Here is a 21237-nt window from a genome sequence, read left to right as displayed (position 1 = left end):
TTACTAATGAACTCACATATGAGTCACATATGAGTATGCTTACAAAAACAATCTAACCTGCAAATTAAGTGTTGAGGGAAAGAAATTTTTGAACCTAGTTGAGGAAAGGAGAGCAATTTACAAGAGAAATGAAATAGTCAAGCAGACTAAGTCTAGGTTCTGGCAAAAAGAGGATGAGAAGTTAAATGGTAAAACACTTGATAACGCTGCAATTCACATAGACAAACCAATTAGTGGTAAGCTTTGCATTAGAAGGGACAATACACTTTTTGATAATTACTTTGTGGGTGCAAGCAATTGTGAAGATACATATCAGATTTTGGGAGGTTGGGGATTCAAAGGTGGAAAAGATCCAATTTTTCCTGGGATTTATTTTGTTTGTGGTGACAAAGCTTACTACAACCTTCCTGACCACTGGTATGGGACTTGTTATGTTGGGATTGTTTTTCCTAAAATCTTTCATGCTGATAGAAATACGGAAGGATTGTTCAAAATTAATAATTATGTAAATAGGGCTAAAAGAGAAACTTTTACAGAAATTTTGGGAGATATTTTTGAAGCAGTAATACCTTTAGTAGGTATAACCCTGAATGCAGGGAGAATCAGAAAATTATCCACAATTGTTGACAGATTGTCAACAGATACAGCTGATGGTTTCCAATTAGTGAACGCTGAGGTCATTGCAATCAGATCTATGGTGATTCAAGATCGCCTTGCTTTAGACATACTTCTTGCAAAAGAGGGAGGAGTCTGCGGCATTTTACATGTGCAACATTGTTGCACATATATTCCTGATGAGAGTAAGAACATTGAGATGTATATTAAGAACATTACTGAAATGCATTCAGAGATAATTCCATTGGAAGAAGAAGATTTTTCAGAAAGACTTTCAAAGAGATTTCAAACTATAAAAAATTGGTTCCATGATATTGGAAGTTCAGTTCTTGGCAAGATTTTGGCACCTTTGATTGTGATAATATTCATATTTGTTCTGACAAAAATTGGTTGTTTGTTGCATAAGAGAAAGAAACAAATGAAAGAAAAGAGAAGAATTTATAAAATTAAAAAACAAGAAGAAAGGGAGATTGAGTTACAAGAATTACACAGAGCACAGTATGACAATTGCAAGGATTTTGCAGAAACACATTTTTAGAAATACTAACTCAAATGAATTTGAATCATTTTCTTAGAAGTCTAAATTTTCCAAAGTTTTGGGTTGTGGTGTGGTGATTTGTTAATCACCAGATGAGGGAGTTGATGAAGCAAGATAGAAAACAAAATTTAGTTTAAACTCGTGAAGTTACACTTCCATAAAATAAATTAATAATATTAATGATTTGTGATGTGTTATGCTAACTCAACTTAGATTAAACTTTACTCATGGGGTTATTAACATATGTGCTCATAAACGTGCATTATTGTTGCATCTTTTGTTTGTGCAAAAATAATAAATTAATTTTGTCGTTTTCATTTTTGTCATTACTAACTGCTGCAAATTTTAAAGTGGCATGTGCTTGTTTTGCTTTCCTTGTCTTTGTGATGTTATTTCTACTATTATAGGTGCATATAAGATTTCATGGATTCTTGAAGACTGGTAGATATAAAATGCTGCTTTATTTGTTTGCTTCTTGCTAGGTAACACTAGACTAATAGGGTGGGTTAATCTATTAGTAAATAAAGGGTGGAAACAGAATAAAATAATATTTCTTTCATTAATACTTTTCTTGTGTTTGTTTTATATTAGAAAAATAAGTTGCCTGCTTTTGGGCCTAGTTTGCTCGAGTTTGCAAAAAGATGAATTCAATTTCTGCCTGAAGCACGATGTCCACCCTAAAGTTTTCCATGAAAGTTACATTCACTTAACAATGAAGAAGCGCTGTCATTATTTTTGTCGGATGTGGCCAAGGTCAGAAACCGGCAGAAAGAAAGTTTGATAACTTGGCATCCGAGGAAGTGAAACCAGTGAGAACTAAGGAAGCTTTGGAACACGTACAAAAAAGACAATGGTCTCAAAGAATATGACAGAATGGAAGTTTTGAAATATGGGGTGACATGTCACTTGTCACTTTCGGACCAATGGGACATCGACTTTGGCAGAAAATTTTCCTTTACTTAGATTAGCTAACGTAGAAAGGTATAAAAAACTCGTGCCCTATGGTTAGGGCTGGCTGCTGCTTTTCAACTTTCAGATGAGGGTGTCGTGCTGACGGACTTTGCTTGGAGCACGTAAGATCCCTATAAGACTATACTTCATTTCCATTTATTAAGCTTAGTTAGGGGCTTAGGATTTTAGAAATGCTATATTTATAATTTCTTGCTTAAAACTGTAATTTTCTAAAATGTTTTCAAATATGCTCACTATGATTCTAATAAAATTACATTTATAAAATTATATTCACAACAATCTAAAATTAGTTAATAAAATCTTACTTTTGGAAACAAGCTGGTCTTGATTATTCAGAAGTGTGGGTTACTATTAGCTAGATGCCATCGCCATGGTGGTCATTTAAATAGTTAGGATTTGTTCAAATGATGTTATCTTTACCGCGGTTGTATATAAAATTGTAAATAAGTTGTATATAAGTTTAAATTTGGCCACCTGATTCAGTAGGTCAAAATATGTCATATTTGATTAATGGGTCCATGAGTTTGAGTAGTGTTTAATGTAATAGGTTATAGAGTTAGGTAGCGTTGCTTATGACATATTTCGTATAGGCCGCTGGATCAGTGGTTACAGCAATAAGGTCTCAACTGCACCCAAAACATCAACTCAAGCTTGAGACATTCTGCTGCAAAACAATGTTCTCTAGAAGGTTCTGTGTTATATCAAACATCTAAAATAATTACTGATAGAGATCTACTAAACAGCCTATTAGCTATAGCTCAAACAGAGACAGAATAACTAGTTTGTGAAAACGTTTTTATCCTGGCATATATATAATTGTGTGAGGAGGCTTTGCTTTACGTTTTGAAAAAGGAGTGTAATACGTGTATATTTGATATAATATGTTGATTGTTTAAATGCCCAAAAAATTGGATTTTAAATACTTTCTTAAATAAGTAATAACAATTCCCTATTCACTCTAAGACTATAGGGCAGATGTATGAAGCTCAAATGGGTTCGCAAACGCCGAATTTCGCAGAATTTCAGCGTTTGCGAACTCATTTTTGCTGAATGGTATGTATGTAGTAAAATTGAATGCAAAATAAGGAATCGCAAATTTGCGAATCCTTATTTTGCAATTGCATTTAAGGAATCACAAATTTGGTGATTCCTTAAATGCAATGTATGAAGCACCCAAGTTGTGCGATTTCTCATTAAGAAATCGCAATTTGAGAATAACTTCACATTCATTCCTATGGGCCTCCTGGCCCATAGAAATGAATGGGAAATTATTCCTTAATTGCGATTCGCAATTTGCTAATCGCAATTAAGGAATTTTAAGAAATCACACAAAAAATGCGATTTTCTACATACATACCAATTTGCAAATCTCAAATAGAGATTTCTAATACATCGCTATTTGAGATTCGCAAATCTCGATGTTGATACATCTGCCCCTATATTTGTGAGATACCAGACAGTAAGGAATTGAGTACAAAGGTAATACTCAATCTTCAATGTATAAGAATAGCAGACAAAGGAGGCATCTGTCACGTTAGTTAAACAATCCAAGCATTAGAAATATTATGTTATATATAAGATAAGTCAGAGAAATCATAGAATAGTCGGAAATGCTATTACACTAGATAAGGTCAAATAAACTATTGTACTGTGTAAAAATGAAAATAGTGACCAACAATGAATGACAAAGGGTCATTATCACAAGCAACAGCGTCTGAAGTGGCATAACCTCAAGAAATGTAAGGTGCCCCTACAAAAGACAGCCAGAAATGTATGTAATTAACATGCCTTACATACACAAATGTTTGCAGTTGTGCTTGGACCTCAACTGTTTTGGCTCCTGAGCCAATTCCCACCTCAATTTCATGGTCAATTGCAAATATTATTTAAAGTAAGAATGAACCACAGATCAAAGTAAATGCTGGGTTATCCAATCACCCTGCTTTCATTTGAAGGAAGAAATTATTAGTATCATAGAAATTATGCAGCTTCATATAGGCGATAAAGCATTTAAGACAGCAGATTTTTAGTGTTACTACTACTACTATTATTTTTAGCATTGGTAGTGTTACAATTCATTTTTAAACTACAATGCTCCCCTACCCTGCACACCTTCAGAAAGAGCCTCAAGACTTGCCTTTTCGACTGACCCAGAGCTGCACCCCCCTCAACCCCCTAGTGCCATGAGACCCTCACTGGTGAGTAGCGTGCTTAAAGCCACCTGATTGATTGATTGATTATAACAAGAACTGATGGTAAGTCTTTGAATATGGATATTGGTAGATGTGGTTGAACATTTGATGGAATTAATTATATTTATCTTGGGACTATACCTATGATTAAGCACTAATATTTACATGTCATTTGCTTTTGGAATGTAAAGGTCTTTCAAGACCCCTTTTTACATCCACAAATCTAGGAGTCATACTGCAGTTTTCCTCAACAATTGCTGCATTAAGAATATTTGTGCAACATTTGAAAGTGTGCACTTGTTCAAAATTATGGGTAGTCACCAAATGGAGCTTCCCAGATTTGCTCAAGTGCAAATGACTTTACTGAAAAGTGCTACGGATTGACCTAAGTTATACATATTAAGTGGAGGAACTGTGAAATTGACTAAATGTGCATCCCACAAATAGGAGCAGCAAGGAAAGCAAAAGCAAAGGAAGCACATAATATAATTGTTTTGTCATAGACACAGAAATTAGATTTGCTCCATTTTTTCTTGATCATGAAATGCTCATGTTTAGAAATTGAAGAAAATATGTAAACTTATATCCTCAACACACGCCTCATCTACCTTAGGGTGCCTCTACAATCAATGTCAGATGAAGAAGTATTGATGTGTGCCCTTGTGTATTTATGAGCAAATTGCTGATGACACATATGCTATTCAGACTGACCAGTCAAGCGCACACAACAAATATAAACGATATGAGTAATCGAGTTAAAGTCTTCAAAGGATAAGATCGCACACGAATGTTCTTTCCATTTCTGTTTTAATAAGTATGTGAATGTTTCTCCTGTCAAAGGAGATCCATACAGAAAGAAACCAGCCGACACGTGTTTCGTCAGTACGGGTGTTAACCCAATGACTCTTCAGGGCTGAAACGGTGTGGAATATCGTATTGTCGGGGGAGCGGTGATAATTCCAAACCGCTCCTGTTCGGGTTATCTTCAAAATTGAGTAGGTGTTCGCCGGATACGGCGAACACCTTTCACGTCACACTCACGGCGCAACGCCGCCTATGCAGAGACTTTTGGGAACACCCGCCATTGTCGAAATACGCCCCCCCTTTTGGTCACACAATTAATTCCGTGTGCGTACCCTTGCACATTCTAATTTTGAAGATAACCCGAACAGGAGCGGTTCGGAATTATCACCGCTCCCCCGACAATACGATATTCCACACCGTTTCAGCCCTGAAGAGTCATTGGGTTAACACCCTTACTGACGAAACACGTGTCCGCTGGTTTCTTTCTGTATGGATCTCCTTTGACAGGAGAAACATTCACATACTTATTAAAACAGAAATGGAAAGAACATTCGTGTGCGATCTTATCCTTTGAAGACTTTAACTCAATTACTCATATCGTTTATATTTGTTGTGTGCGCTTGACTGGTCAGTCTATATATCATAAGGGTTAGCCTCCTCACCCTTGGGTTTCAGAGTTTTAGGGTTCTCTCTGAACAAGCAGCACCAAACAACATTACCCCATCGTAACTAGTCAACCACTACATGTTGTGCGCCATTATTTCTGAACACTGATAACCCTTCGCGGAACTGTAACATATGCTATTCAGATACAATTTTTGCACTGTGCGTACTTTACACAAAAAATAGGAATTAGTACTGAAATTTGAACCTTGAAGCAATTTTCCTCTACTTCACTTATTTTTTTTAGAATAAATCATTTTGCAAACATTACAGTACGTAATGCCCCTGTAAGTCCGCAGAGGCTCACGTTCCCATTGAATTTGTGATCTGACAAAAGGTGTATGACAGTAAAGAGATAGCTCTGCCCTCTGGAATAGTTTTCTTGTGCACCTTTGCCTTCTTAGTGACTATTTCTATTTTTGGGAACATCTAACAACATAGCAAACTAGTACTGATTTCAGATAATTTGCGAGTTGTTTTTCATAAATTAATCTACTAACAATTGCATGTTTCGAGTGTGGGCAAATCAAATGTTGCCTAAAATGGTCCTTGGCATTTGGGCACATGATGCTGGACAAACATGGAAGTCAACGAATTACCTGTATCCAACCCAACAAGTCTACGTTTATACCTATCAATGGTGGCATGTGCTATCACTACATTAACTTGTCATTTTGTCTGTGGGCTTTCAGTGACTAAGTGCTTTCCTTCACGAATTTTGTGAAGAAAATTGTTCAGTCAGCATACCACATATTCCAAGCTGACCCTACTAGTACATTACTTCCATTCCATAGTCGTTATATCTTACATCCATAGAGTAATACTTTATAAAGATGCCTCTCAAACACCATAATACTTCCACTCAAGATTGTATGACGTTCAGCAGCCTGTTTAATCATCAGCTAAAGAAAATATAATCACCCTAATGATAAACCAACAACAACGGCTCCTGCCTACCTCACATTGACTTTCAAACCTTAAGTTTGAATTTCAAGGCTGGACACTCAATTACACTGAATTATTAAGTGAGTGAACCCAAAATCTCAAGAGGCAACAGTGTAACCCTGGAACACCGTGAAAGTCAGTCCTGAAATCCAAAGGTCTCACAGATAACAAGCTTAATCTTAATGTCTCAGGCCACGGAGCAATATGCCATGAAGCTTCAAACTTGCGCCATCCTAAAATTGCTTTAGAAAGGAACTCAAAGGTTGCATCATTTATATTACCCTTTCAAACATTAATTCACTCGGCATTTGAATGCATGCTTCTCAGCTTCCTCTCATTTCTTTCAATGCTTTTTGAAAACCTCTGATTATAATTATAAACACATGATTCATAAAGCTATATGTAGGTAGTGGCAGACATAAAGCCCTCGGTAACCCCAGGATTTGTGATGTCTGCTCTGTTTGGTTTTTATCTGCAGGGTGAAATCTGGGAAAAATACAATCCAAGTCACGAGTTGGGCCTTGCTGTTCCCTCCCTTCCTCTACCCTCACCTCCCTCAGGCCCCCCTCTGTCGCACAGTAGCGGCTGCTAGGGTACAGAAATGGTCGGGTGGGGGTAAGATGAAAAAGAAAACCTGCCGGCCGCCGCCTCTCCTTCATCCTTTTCTGTTTCTGACTCCCAGAAGCACACAGGCTCCCCTCAGCCAATCCCGACGCTGCCGTCATGCTGGAAATATTATTACCAGCATGACAGGAGCCTCAAGATTGGTCTGCGAGGCCTGGTTTGCCGCTCATACCGTACCTGGGAGCCTGGGACTGTTCTCCACTCTGCAGTGAAGCACAGCCAGGTGGAGAAATGCTAAGCACGCATGCCAGTTTGGCCGTCCTAAGACAGTCGGTCAAACCGACACGTACACTTATGGTGCCCATCACTGCTCCTCTCTGCTCTATCAGACAGCCCGGACCCGCCCTGCCCTAAACTGGCTCTACTAAATGATAATACATTGTGTTATAATCATTTTATTTTTCCTTTTTACCCTGCTCAGAGAGCAGTGGGGTGATACTCCACCGCTGCTGTCACACACAATAGACCACATCTACCACAACATCCTAACTCCCCCAACTCACCCAGTTTTCTTAGCGGCACACAGCACACTGATGGCATTAATCCTCAGAATATAAGGAGGCCCACTGGAATTAAGAGAGTGTGCAACCGCTGCGTTTTTTGCATAATCATGGATTTGCCTCATAATTCATCATCTGCTCCATAATCAGAATATTTTAACAAAAACAATTGTTTCTAGCTCATACGGTTCAAAAGTTACTAGAACATAGCGACCCATGTTGCTGTGCAGTGGAAGGCCCTTTGCAATGGGTGACTTGTCACCTTTCTGTTGCTTATTGATATATTTAGGTATTGAACTGGTATCAGCGATGTGCCATCTATGCCCAGAAAAGGTTAACAAACGTAAAAGTGACAAAATAATGAAATAATACCATCATAAATGGTGTTGCATTATACCACATCATTTTTCTTCTCTTGACGCATTTGGTCCTCCCCTGCCACATATTTCCAGTTAACTTGCATGTAAGTCTCCTTCGAAGTAAGGAAATTCCTTTCAGGAGAACCGTCAAGGGAAGAGCAATGTGATCATCGTAATGCAAGCACAGTGCTCCACTGAATCAAGAAAGAACCTTCTTAGCTGTGGAGAAGACCCGTTTAGCAAGATAGTCAAATGTGGGGCCTGAAGCAGGGGAGCCTACTTCTGCTGAGCAATGAAACACATATGCGGCCCACATTTCCCATTGCCAGATCTGACAACAGTGCATGAAGTTACAATTCCCACTGTCATAACTGTGTGCGCGGTCAAGCCATTTCACCTGCAGTCATTTTGTTTTTTCAGGTGTTGAGACTGCATTGAGTTCTGTGGGGAAAAAAAGATTTGCCTCTGCCTCACTGTGGTATGCAAATACTGCTCTCCTCTACATCTAAGGTGCCATTCCTTTTGCTACGTAAAGTGCTTTGCTGCAACCCCCAAGGGATAGATGTGTGCTATTTAAATACCTACAAAGATAAATAAATATTAAAATGTGTAAGCTAATAACTATGTAACATAATGTAAATTAAATCTTCATGCCATCAATTCCCCTGTTCATTGGTAAACATTGCATATTAACCAAAATCCAGATATTTATGCAAACTCCAGAGCTGTTTATGTGACATGTTGATTGATCATTACAAAGTAGCTTTCACTGCCATGTCTATAAATACTCAGCCATCTTTGATATTTGATGCAAAACACGGACAACATGACATGGAGTGTGAACAGTAAATATTTTCAAAATAAATAGCTATCTATTACCTTTTTGTGCCTAGTAGAGATCCTCCTTGACCTGTCCATCCTCCAACATCTCCCCATTTAATCTCTTTAATCTAAAATGTGTGAAGACACTGTAAGAAGAAATGGCTACACAATGGAAAATTGCACATTCACTAGATTGTTCCACAGTTGGTGGTGAAATATAGTGGATTTGAAATAATCAAAATTGTAGATTTCGAAATGGCATTTATGGATCATGCAAAACAAAACCATCAAGACGTTAAATCACATTCTTCTTCTACAACAACGAAAGGTAAAGATTACATCTTAACTATCACAATATGTTTTCCAGATCTCGCTTTTAAATTATCTGAAATAGTAATGCTATACAAGAAAACTATTAATAAACTACTCTTCTGCTACGGGATGATTATGTGCCTGTACTTTGAATTAATGGCATATTTTTAAATATTGATTAGCCACAGTTTTAATGTAAAGTATTATTAACTTACACAAGCAATCTTCTTTGCAAAAACGACAGAAAAATCGACCACAAAATGTACTAAGATCACAAAAGGTAAGTTAATGTTTCCAGGAATTCTGAAAGATACAAATAATGTCTTTGTAATTCACTATCCCACACCTGCCAACTCACACGGTGCGACCATGTGAAACATGATATCGGCTCCCTTCACACGGTCACCCAGTAAGGATCCACTATCACAGGGTGGCATGGAAAACAAGCTGAAAACCACTGTAAATAGTGGTTTTCCAACTGTTTTCGGAGGCTTTCAACTACCAACATCAATTAAAGGTGTGAAAACACCCCAGGACATCAGCACCAGCCTCTGCAAACTTTTTTCCTTCTTTTCAGAGGAGGGGGTTTGGGGCAGACGGGGGGGAAAGTTTGTCTTAGGTACTTCTCAGCACGAGGCCCCGCCGTCTCCAAGGCTCCCTCACCTCACAGGGTGACATTTTTGTTTTAGTTGGCAGGTATGCTATCCAGAAGTACAACAGTTCAACGTCAACGTAGTTTGGTCATTGGCTTGCTCAATTTTGTTTCTATGATTGCTGATATCATTTGAGGCTCTGAAGTTCCAAATATAAAGCTAACATTTAGGATACAATACTGAGCTTCAAAAGCCTTCATGAAAATTATAAAATATTATTTTGTTCAATCTAAACACACCTGAAATATTAAAACCTACCTCCCCCTGTTCCTTTGATAAGTGAAAGGTGAGGGAATGTGTGTGGTTGATAGAATGCTTGATACAGGACAACTGGATATGGCTAAATGTTGATAAGCCTGAGGTTCACTTCTTGGTTGCCCGGATTCCGTCTCATTCCTCTTTCAGTAGCCTACACAGGGACCCACCCCCTTTGGATTCAGAAAGGAACTTGGGACAGACAGTGGATTTTCCTTTGAAGCTCAAGCAACTCATATTGCAGAGATGATATACTTGCATCTACTCTACCTTTACATTGTCGGCCCACTACTCCAACACGACCACAGGATTCTCTAGGTTCAGGCTGTACTTTTATTGTGTTTACATTACTGCATGGCAGCATAACTGTTCATCTCTGGAAAACAGTTGTGCGAGCAACAGGTTGCGCAGAGTAGGAAAATTAGGGCCACTTTTAGCCTGGTTTTTACAATGAAGTGCTGATTCAAACTTGAAATCACCTAAATACCAAGGACAGAAGTGCAAAACTGTGGAAGGCGCCCACATAAAATCTATGGAACTTCTCAAATATCTTGGACTAAAAAGAGTTGAAAGGCTATCTACTTTTGAAAAACACATATTCAATAAGGTTAGGTAGGTCTGAAACAACCTGCTTGTGACTCTGCTCACAACTAGACAGTTGTACTTTTTGTAATGTTTTGTATCAGTACATTATTTGATTTTGTTTCACTACTTATTCGTTTTTTCTTGTATTGGTACCACAGTGACGAGCAAACTATTGAAGCTGGACATTTCATACAGTAGTTTAAACATGGAAACAAATGTTTTAGTGTTTGAAACTATATTTCAGTGTTTTGAGAATAACTGCACTGAAATACAGGCAGTGCACAGCAACAGCGCATAATTTTGATAATGAAAAGTAAACCATGGCACAAGCAGAGCTATAGAATAATCATTATTACTATACTGTAGTATCGTGGATCCTAGAGAAAACCACTGGAGTTATGTGGTTGCTTAACATTGTCATTGTGGGTGAGTACTTCAAACGTATGACATCAGTAGTTTTTTAAATATTCTTTTTGTTTAACTGTCTGTAAATGAATGCCTTCAAACTAAGCATGTTTTAATCCACAATCGTGAGTGAAGTGATCTAACTTGAAGTACAAACCCTGGCACTCCGAGTGATATGTATTTAAGTCTAGGAACGTACTTATTAATTAACAGCGTGAATCAAGCTCTCAATTTGCTTGTAGCCAAGAGTCACACACTTTTTTTTTAAAGAAATAAGAAGGGTTTTACTGGCAGATGCCAACACCATGTGTACACAGAAGAACAGCAGGATATTACATTTAGAAATATATATATATATCGTCGTCCTCTGAGGAAGAGGGACTACACCCTCGAAACGCGTCAGGACTTTGACGAAACAGGATTCATCATTTCCCGTCTTTGTGCAGCTATCCAAGCTTTCTGCCCATTAAAGCTTCTCTGAATCATCCCCGTGAGTGTGCAGTGATCCCTTCACGTGAGCGACATGTTTTGAATGGTTCCATCACCATTCTATGCAGCACCCGCCGCAAGAGTGCACACAGCGCCCTGATGGAACTTTGAGCTTGGTAGTAAAACTGCATGCGCTGAGCACCGCCACGCGGCAACTTGGGAGGAGTTAGCAGACATTCAGTTTGCTGGGTTAACGGACATTATGCCGTCCCCTGCCCCATCCCCGAGACGTCGCCTGGCTGGCGAGGGGAGGTCCAGAGGATGCCCTTGATGTGCAGCACAAGAAAACGGGTAACGAAGCATTAGCGGTTTTATTAAAGCTGGACTACAAGCCCCATGAGGCAACAGGACATTCAGTTCCGCCCTATCTGAGGCGTGCCATATAAGTGAAGCTGGTTCCAGCCTACCTGTAATTCACTCGTCGTCCTCTGAGGAAGAGGGACTACACCCTCGAAACGCGTCAGGACTTTGACGAAACAGGATTCATCATTTCCCGTCTTTGTGCAGCTATCCAAGCTTTCTGCCCATTAAAGCTTCTCTGAATCATCCCCGTGAGTGTGCAGTGATCCCTTCACGTGAGCGACATGTTTTGAATGGTTCCATCACCATTCTATGCAGCACCCGCCGCAAGAGTGCACACAGCGCCCTGATGGAACTTTGAGCTTGGTAGTAAAACTGCATGCGCTGAGCACCGCCACGCGGCAACTTGGGAGGAGTTAGCAGACATTCAGTTTGCTGGGTTAACGGACATTATGCCGTCCCCTGCCCCATCCCCGAGACGTCGCCTGGCTGGCGAGGGGAGGTCCAGAGGATGCCCTTGATGTGCAGCACAAGAAAACGGGTAACGAAGCATTAGCGGTTTTATTAAAGCTGGACTACAAGCCCCATGAGGCAACAGGACATTCAGTTCCGCCCTATCTGAGGCGTGCCATATAAGTGAAGCTGGTTCCAGCCTACCTGTAATTCACTCGTCGTCCTCTGAGGAAGAGGGACTACACCCTCGAAACGCGTCAGGACTTTGACGAAACAGGATTCATCATTTCCCGTCTTTGTGCAGCTATCCAAGCTTTCTGCCCATTAAAGCTTCTCTGAATCATCCCCGTGAGTGTGCAGTGATCCCTTCACGTGAGCGACATATATATATATATATATATATATATATATATATATATATATATATATATTTTTTTTTTTTTTTAATTTAAAAAAAGTGAACCTATAGAGAGACAGAGTACTTAATAGAGTTAAATAAGAATAGGTGGTACAGGATGCAAAAATATACACTTAACATATTTATAAATTAAATATAATTTGGACATTTATATAGCGTGGCTTATCACCAACCTCGAGACTCCTCTCTTTTTTTTCGGTTCTTTTTTTTTGTAATGTTAGAATTTCAAAAAGGAGGTGAGCAGAACCTGACGACGGAAGAATCTATCCACGACATGTACTAAAATTCCCAAAAGGTCAATTAATCTTGCCAAGAAATTTGAAACATACAAATTTAGGCCAATTTATGAGCCAATACTTCAAAGTTCCAAAATACAGTATTTTATGGCCTATGAAAACCTACATAAATACACTCTAGAAGTCACTTGAGGATGACAATGACTCAAGTGACGTAGATTGATCTTTTACTACCTGAGACTAATCCTGCGCGATCATGGAGCGCACCATTCAGAGATACCAGATGGATTTTGGGGATACCTGTCACTATTGTGTTATCATTTTATTTATTTATTTGCAATTTTATATAGTACAGACATGGCTCGAAGGCATCAGAGCACTTTACGACAAGCAGGCTACATAGGTTACATGGGTTAATGCTAGTTACAGTTATAGTAATTAAAGTGTACATGATAGAGGTCCGAGGCAGCAATAAAATGCCTGTTGGTTGGGCATGTTTTGTTGAGGTTCTTTTTGTGGAAATGTTTAAATCGGTGGCCATATCAGAGTCAGGCAGGGTGATGTTGTAGGCATTGTGCTTTCAGGAATCCCAGACTGAAAATACTATCATATCAATAGGCCAGTCCTGGAGTGCACTTCACCACCCCTTACGGATCAGTTACACTTTCCTTATGCATCGAGTGGTTGCAGGGTGGGGGCCCAGCTCATCGCCTAATATCCATGTTTATCGAAGAAATCCCACAGCTGCAGCCACTGCGTCTAATGGCTAGGTAAGGGATAGAGCCTGTCTCAAGGAATTTGCTCCTTTCTTACAGTCTCTGCCGGTTCCTGTCAGGTTATTCCTGGGTGCAGTTGCAACTTCAATGTGAAGTTTAAATAATAGGCGAAATGCGGTTTAATTATAATGATTTGCTCTTACTTAAACAGCTTACTTAATCAATGTGTAATATATTGAGATTTTAGGTTAGTTTGAAAGAATAATACTCCTGTTCCAAGATGGGTTGCACCTGTCGGTCATGACTCATGATCCACTTAGAGATCAGATCATGCTGGTACAGCCGGGTATTTTTGCATCAGGTCAGCAGTGGTGCGGGAGAACTCCACAAACCCCCACACCTTTGTAGCTCTACTCCGCCTCCACCATTGTTGTTGTACAGTGTGTGCGCCTGCAGGGGACCACTGCTGCTTCTATTTGGTCGAGGCCACCATCTTAATGTCGGTGCGGTCCATCTGCCTCCAATATCGCTGTGCATTTCGGTCTCTGCTGAGTGTATCCTGGTCCTCCTGCTTGTGTCAGGCGCTTCCCTGAGTTGTCTGTCCGTGCACACTTTTGCTGCCGTGTCTGTCTGTTACACCTGCTCAGTTGTGCCTACTTGCAGCTGAAGAGCACTGAGTGACTCTTTGGTGACTTTCCTCGCTTGCCGCTCCAGTCCAATCTGAAAACTACAGCATACTACATAGAGTACGGTTTGCACAATTTTAGTCATATTGATAATCCATTCAAGATTAGACTAGGGCTTGGAATACTAATTTAAAGTTGTCATATTGAGCAGAAGGTTTATACCTCTAGGGAGGCTGATTTAGTACTGAATGCCAGCCTTCAGCCACAGCATTAAAGTGTCAGTGTAAGTTCAGGTGTTTGTCCAGAGTAAATCCCAGGGATGTAGAGCATTCATTAAGGGAGGTTTGTAATCAAACATGTTAAGTGTGTCTATCCAAGTTTGCAATGGATTGGGCTATTGTTGGGGAGAAGTTTCCGAAGCAACTCGGTTTTTATCTTGATTCAACATCAGGAGCTAGTTAGCTATCCAAGATGATACGGACAAAAGAGGAATTATCCTTCTAGGTTAAGATTTCATAGAAACGGTAGCGATGGCAAGAGATCTTGCAAAAACTCTGAAGTACAAATAGAGATTCTACGCAAAGTTTGAACGGTATAGCTAATAGAATCTAGCCTCGTGGAAAACCTTGGTGAATGGCAGAGTGGCTGAAGTGAGATTTTGACTTGTTTTTTGTTGCTATAAGTGATTTCATGAGAACTAGTGTAGTGCTGTCTCTCCAGGGATTTTAGTATAAGAAATGATTTGACTGATTCATGTGCTGCTGACAAGTCAAGGAGAATACAAAATTGCTCCTGTTTGGATGTACAGTGCATCATCTACTATTTGAAGTATTCTCCATGCTACACACAGACCTAGAACCTGATTGAAAGCCATTGAAAAGATCACTTTCAGTGATCAATTGAGTCACCGCACAACTTCATAAAGATTCAGCCAGGAAAAACAGATTTGATATGAGAAATTATTCATAATTTCTAGTTATGCACTTCCTATTTTTCACAGGGTATCGTCAGTCCTATTTTCTTGCAGTCAGGGCCTTCTCCATGTGTTAGGAATAAGTAAATCAAGTTGGTCCATTATGAGGCAAGAGAAGTGCTCATATATTTCAAAAGACAAAGCTAATGGTGAAATGCTTGAGTTTATCTCAGCCACAGACAAGTACTCAGAGCAGTATTTCAGTCCATATTTGTTGCCTTCTATGCCACCGCTCACAAGAACCAGCCATACACAATTCAACCTTGATTCTGCTCCAATATGAACCTTCTAGCCCGGTCTGCCATGCTGGATCTCCTCTGAGTGAGACCACAAGCAACTCCAGATCGGTTTGGGCCTATATGGTCCAGACCTGGCTCTTCGAGCAGTAGCAGCTCCCCCTTCCCCAGCGCCTCGGGTGAGTAGCGTACATTACGAGTACTATGATTGATTGATTGATTGATATGGGCCTCATCAAAAAGATTCAGCTTGAGTCCTATACCACAGAGAGCATGGCGCTCATGTCTGGGCATGCTTGGTGCACTTAGGGCATCACACTAAAGAAAACAAAAAATTGAATTGATGGAATGTTTGAATCAATCTCAGCCACTGATAAGTACTCAGAGCCACATTCCAGTCCATTGTTTTTTTTTACCACTATGCCATGTTAGGATTAGATAGACAAGAATCAGATACAGAAATGGGAAGTGTTGCTGAGCTTTGCAATGGTGGTGAGCAGTTGAGACTGGGAAAGCTCCTTGAAGAATGAACATAATCCTGTTGATTTCCAGCACATGATATCCCAAGCTTTATTTTATTTCACCACACAAAATGCAAGGAATATTTACATTTTATATTAGTGTTATTGATATCCGTAGTGAGGGGAGGGTTTGTTGCATGTTTTATGATACCAGATAGTGCTCTGAGGTTATTTTTAGCAGAGTATATTTCCATTTAGGAAAATTAGGCTTTAGCCCATTTTTTTCCTCCATTTTGTACATTTACTGCATAGTTTTATGAGATTTGTCTCTCTTTCTCCAGCTCTTTTCAGAACCTTAGAACTATTTGTTTGTTAAAATAAATGTAAATGAGTATATAATTGCATTATCATACTTTGATGTGTTATATAAAATGTATAACCAGTTAAACATTTTTATAATGAGTGAACAAAAAAACACAGAAACTATTCAGCATAAACAACAGACGATGGTGTAATGCTCACAAGCAGGCAAACTGAACATAGGCAAACAGTAACGGAACAAGAGTGACAAGTAATCGGACCCTAGAGCACCTACTTTCTCCTTTTTACTGCCAACATACTGCCTCCCATTTCCTAGCCATTACTTAAAAGGCAGTGCTGGGGATATTGCCAAACCGATGGTGATATACCACCTTTGCCAGAGATCACATATGAAATGGGTCGTGGTACTCTTTGTCCAGGTTTTTAGATGGGATTGGTGGTGGTGCATCCTGCTAAATCAGAACTGCCAGCAGCACACCAATTACCTCTGCCCAGGGCTCAAGGAATTCTTGGTAATTTCCCTTCAAATCTCCAGGGATTCCCTGAGCCCAAGGAATGGGAAATGCCTTTAAGGTCCTTGATTATCAAGTCACTATGGTAATCTTCAGTACTGCCTCTATCTGGTTTCCATGCTCCCCCTGCAAAAGTAGAATCCCAGATATTTCCTCAACTGTAGGCAATTGTGCAAGTGCAGGGAATACCCAGTTGCACGTCTGGGTGACTGCCTTGGAATCTCTTGGTCCTGGGGAATGCTTAGAATTGCCTCTGCACCACCATTCAGATGGAGTCCTCGAATTTCCCTTGGCGTGGGGAGCTCTTCCAGGTGTGGATTCCACCTGGCAGGCCCAAAGGGCGACCAGATGGAACAGGAACCTGAGCATGGCACGAATTACACTGCTATGCTGGTGTGTGCCACAGCCCCATCATTCTCTCAGCATGGGTTGGGCATCACTGTAATTGAGGGCAATTACTGTTGACAGCTAATACAGAAGAGTGGCTAAGTAGTGGTAGTGTCTTCACCAGAGTATAGAGGAGAGCATTGGTGTAGAAGAGTTTACATTTTAAGCAAAATTGAGACTTTGCAAAGTATTCAATGAGATACAATCCAGAAAAGCCTGATAAATAGAAAGGAAATGCATGTACCTTAGTAAAAACTGAAAAAGGTAAGATCTTGTATTACTGTCAAGACAGAGCAGCTTCTCACTGCATCCATCAGCAAAGCAATGTTATATTAGCGTAACAGCAGCTACTGTAGTAGCTCTAGTAACTGTTCTCACGTGAACGAAAGCACTAATGTAGGACAGACAAAAAGATGGAAGATCAGGAAGCCCCATTGGACTGTCTTTCCAAAAGAGATAAGACTAAGGACCTTGTAGTAGAGTATGTGGCAATTCAGTTTAAATTTCTAACGGCCAGCGGTGGAACTCGTCCCGTGTGGCAAAGGTGAACGGAGACAGTAGATAACGTCTCAAAGATGTGAGGGAGGATGTCGGTGGCAACATAATCTCGAGAAGGGACACGCAGGGTCATGGGTACTGTCCACAGTCCATGGATCCTGTTAAAATGTTATGGAAAAGTTCCCGTACAAAGAGAGTGTCTAAAAGGTTTACTGAATACCTTTTTATGTGCTTATCTGTTGTACTTTGTGAGTATTGTATGTGGGGTTGTGTTGTTAAAAAATGGGGGAAATGTGTTGTATAGTCCTATGTATCATGGAAATGTGTTCATCCATCATAAGCTAGTGACATGGTAAGGTTCTGTGGTGACGCATTATGGTTGTTAGAGAACACTGAAGTGAGACAGAGAAGTTGTTGGGAACTGGATGTGGTTTTCTGAGGTCAGTTATTCTGTAACTTCTGTGTTTACTTACCTATAAAGCAATATTGGTTCAGCTTCTTGTGACTATGTGCCAACATGATTTCAGATCTGATTTAGAGTTTAGCAGAGGGGTTAATCCCTCAGAAATGTGGCGGTTATTCAATCCGGCTTATTAGAAGTGCACAGGATATAGTTCACTTGTAATAAAGCAGGCGCGATAACCATCACTTTTGTGACAAATTCCTTGTTCACAAAAACTCTAAATCAGGCCCCTAGTTTTTGCCTCATTTATCTTGTTTTTTGCCACATATCTACATTCACAGGGGATTTTTGTTAATCTAACAGGTAGATTGAATGTACAGTTGTGCCAATCTGCATAGCCTGATTAATGGCAACACATCCACTTATCTTCTGCATAATGGTTGAGAAAAGACATCGAGCTCTGAAAAGAAAGGTCATATAGCCTTCACTGGACACCATAGAATGACTTAGGGCCTCATTCTGAGTTTTGCGGTCCTCCTCTAGGACGGCAACCGAAGCGCTTCAAAGAGGACCGCCAAGCCCATGGTGCACCCACCCGCCAAATTCCGAGTTGAACTGATGTTGAAACAGTGTTACAGTAATGGTCTGTTAGGCTCATAGGAGAGAGTAACAAGCAGATCGCCGATGTGACAGTGCCTACTGCACGTTCCTGTACGGTCTGGCATGCATCATGTCATGCATGCCACACAGTGAAGGACCAAAGGTGGAAATATAGAGGGGCACAATATGTGCCCCCTCCCCTTGCAGGCAATCCCAGGGCCCCCTTACTTGCATGTCCACCAGCGTTTCAATCAATCAGTCAATCAATCATGGCATTTGTAAAGCGCACTACATACCCGTGAGGGTCTCAAGGCGCTAGGGGGGGAACACTGCTACTGTTCGAAGAACAAGGTCTTGAGGAGTCTCCTGAAGGTTAGAAGGTCTTCGGTCTGCCATAGGCGGATGGGGAGGGTGTTCCACGTCTTGGCGGCGAGGTGGGAGAATGATCTGCTGCCGGCGCTCACTCTTCGTATGCAGGGGACAGTGGCAAGGGCGCGGTCTGCAGAGCGAAGCTGGCGGGACAGGGTGTAGAGGCTGAGTCAGTTGTTGAGGTACGCTGGTCCGTTGTCGTGGAGTGCCTTGTGTGCGTGGGTGAGGAGTTTGAAGGTTATCCTCTTGTTGATGGGGAGCCAGTGCAGGTCTCTCAGGTGGGGTGTGATGTGGCTGCGGCACGGGATGTCGAGGATCAGGCATGCAGAAGCGTTCTGGATACGTTGGAGCCGTTTCAGGAGTTTGTCCGGGGCTCCTTCGTAGATTGCGTTGCCGTAGTCCAGTCTACTGCTGACGAGGGCCTGGGTGACCTTCCTTCTAGTTGTGGTGGGGATCCACTTGAAGATCCTGCGAAGCATGCGGAGGGTGTTGAAGCAGGAGGAGGAGACAGCTTTGACCTGTTTCGTAGGGGGTGCTCCTAATGCCATCGGCCACCAGGAGTCGTCTCAGGCTGAAGGGGCGGAACCGAGGATGAGGACCTCTGTCTTGTCCGAGTTCAGTTTCAGACGGCTGTTCCTCATCCAGTCGGTGACGGCCTTCATTCCTTCGTGGAGGTTGGTTTTGGCGGTGTGGGGGTCCTTGCTGAGCGAGAGGATCAAACAATCAATCAATCAATCAATACACTTGTAAAGTGTGCTACTCACCCGTGAGGGTCTCAAGGCACTGCGGGGGGGGGGAATGCCGCTACTGCTCAAAAAGTCAGGTCTCGTGGTGTTTCCTGAATGTGAGGTGGTCCTGGATCAAACGTAGGTGGGCGTGAAGGGAGTTCCATGTCTTGGCCGCCAGGTAGGAAAATGACCTTCCTCTTGCGTTGGTTCTGCGGATCAGTGGGACAGTGGCGAGGGCGAGGCTGGCGGAGCGGAGTTTGTGTGTTGAAATGTAGAACGTGAGGCGGTTGTTGAGGTATCCGGGGCCTATGTCATGGAGCGCTTTGTGTGCGTGGGTGAGGAGCCTGAAAGTGATTCTTTTGCTGACGGGGAGCCAGTGCAGGTCTCTCAGGTGCGCTGATATGTGACTGTGCAGGGGATGTCGAGAATGAGTCGTGCGGATGCGTTCTGTATGCGTTGGAGTCTTTTCTGAAGTTTGATTGTGGTTTTTGCGTATAGGGCGTTCCCGTAGTCAAGTCGGCTGGTGACGAGGGCCTGGTAGGGATCCAGTGGAAGATCTTGCGGAGCATGCGCAGGGTGTTGAAGCATGAGGATGAGATGGCGTTGACTTGCTTGGTCAACGTGAGAGAGGAGTCCAGGATGAATCCCATGTTGCGTGCGTGGTCAGTGGGTGTCGGTGCGGTGCCAAGTTCTTCGGGCCACCAGGAGTCGTCCCAGGCGGATGGGGATGGTCCGAGGATGAGGACCTCCATCTTGTCTGAGTTCAGTTTCAGACGGCTGAGTTTCATCCATTCTGCGACGTTCTTCATTCCTTCCTGGAGGTTGAGTTTGGCGGCGGCTGGGTCTTTGGTGAGGGAGAGTATCGTCGGCGTATGAGATGATGCTGAGGTTGTGTTTGCGTACGATGGTGGCGAGGGGGCTCATGTAGATATTGAAGAGGGTTGGGCTGAGTGATGAGCCTTGGGGTACGCCGCAGAGGATCTCGGTGGCCGCGGAGCGGAATAGAGGGAGGCGGACTCGCTGGGTTCTGTCGGAGACGAAAGAGGTGATCCAGTCCAGGGCTTTGTCTTGGATCCCAGAGTTGTGGAGGCGGGTTATTAGGGTGCGGTGGCAAGCTGTATCAAAGGCGGCTGAGAGGTCTAGGAGAATGAGGGTGGTGGTTTCCCCGTTGTCGAGTAGGGCCCTGATGTCGTCGGTGGCTGCGATGAGGGCAGTCTCGTGATGTGGTTGGCTCGGAATCCGGACTGGGATCGGTCGAGGGACCCGT

The 21237-nt window shown here is 41.7% G+C and overlaps 1 protein-coding gene across 3 annotated transcripts in view; it reads right to left on the bottom strand.

The window, feature by feature from the left end:
* Positions 1 to 21237, bottom strand: part of PFKP (phosphofructokinase, platelet) — a 383854-nt gene that overhangs the window by 71379 nt on the left and 291238 nt on the right. For all 3 annotated transcript variants that reach the window (XM_078663306.1, XM_078663305.1, XM_078663307.1), the window contains exon 14: positions 9092 to 9162. In XM_078663306.1, coding sequence (XP_078519432.1) covers positions 9092 to 9162 — 71 coding nt within the window. The remainder of the gene's footprint in view (positions 1 to 9091; positions 9163 to 21237) is intronic.

Source organism: Lissotriton helveticus, chromosome 10, assembly GCF_964261635.1.
Source record: "Lissotriton helveticus chromosome 10, aLisHel1.1, whole genome shotgun sequence".
Classification (NCBI taxonomy): Eukaryota; Metazoa; Chordata; class Amphibia; order Caudata; family Salamandridae; genus Lissotriton; species Lissotriton helveticus.
The sequence above is the reverse complement of the archived record's forward strand: the minus strand, read 5'-3'. Positions and strand labels throughout refer to the sequence as shown.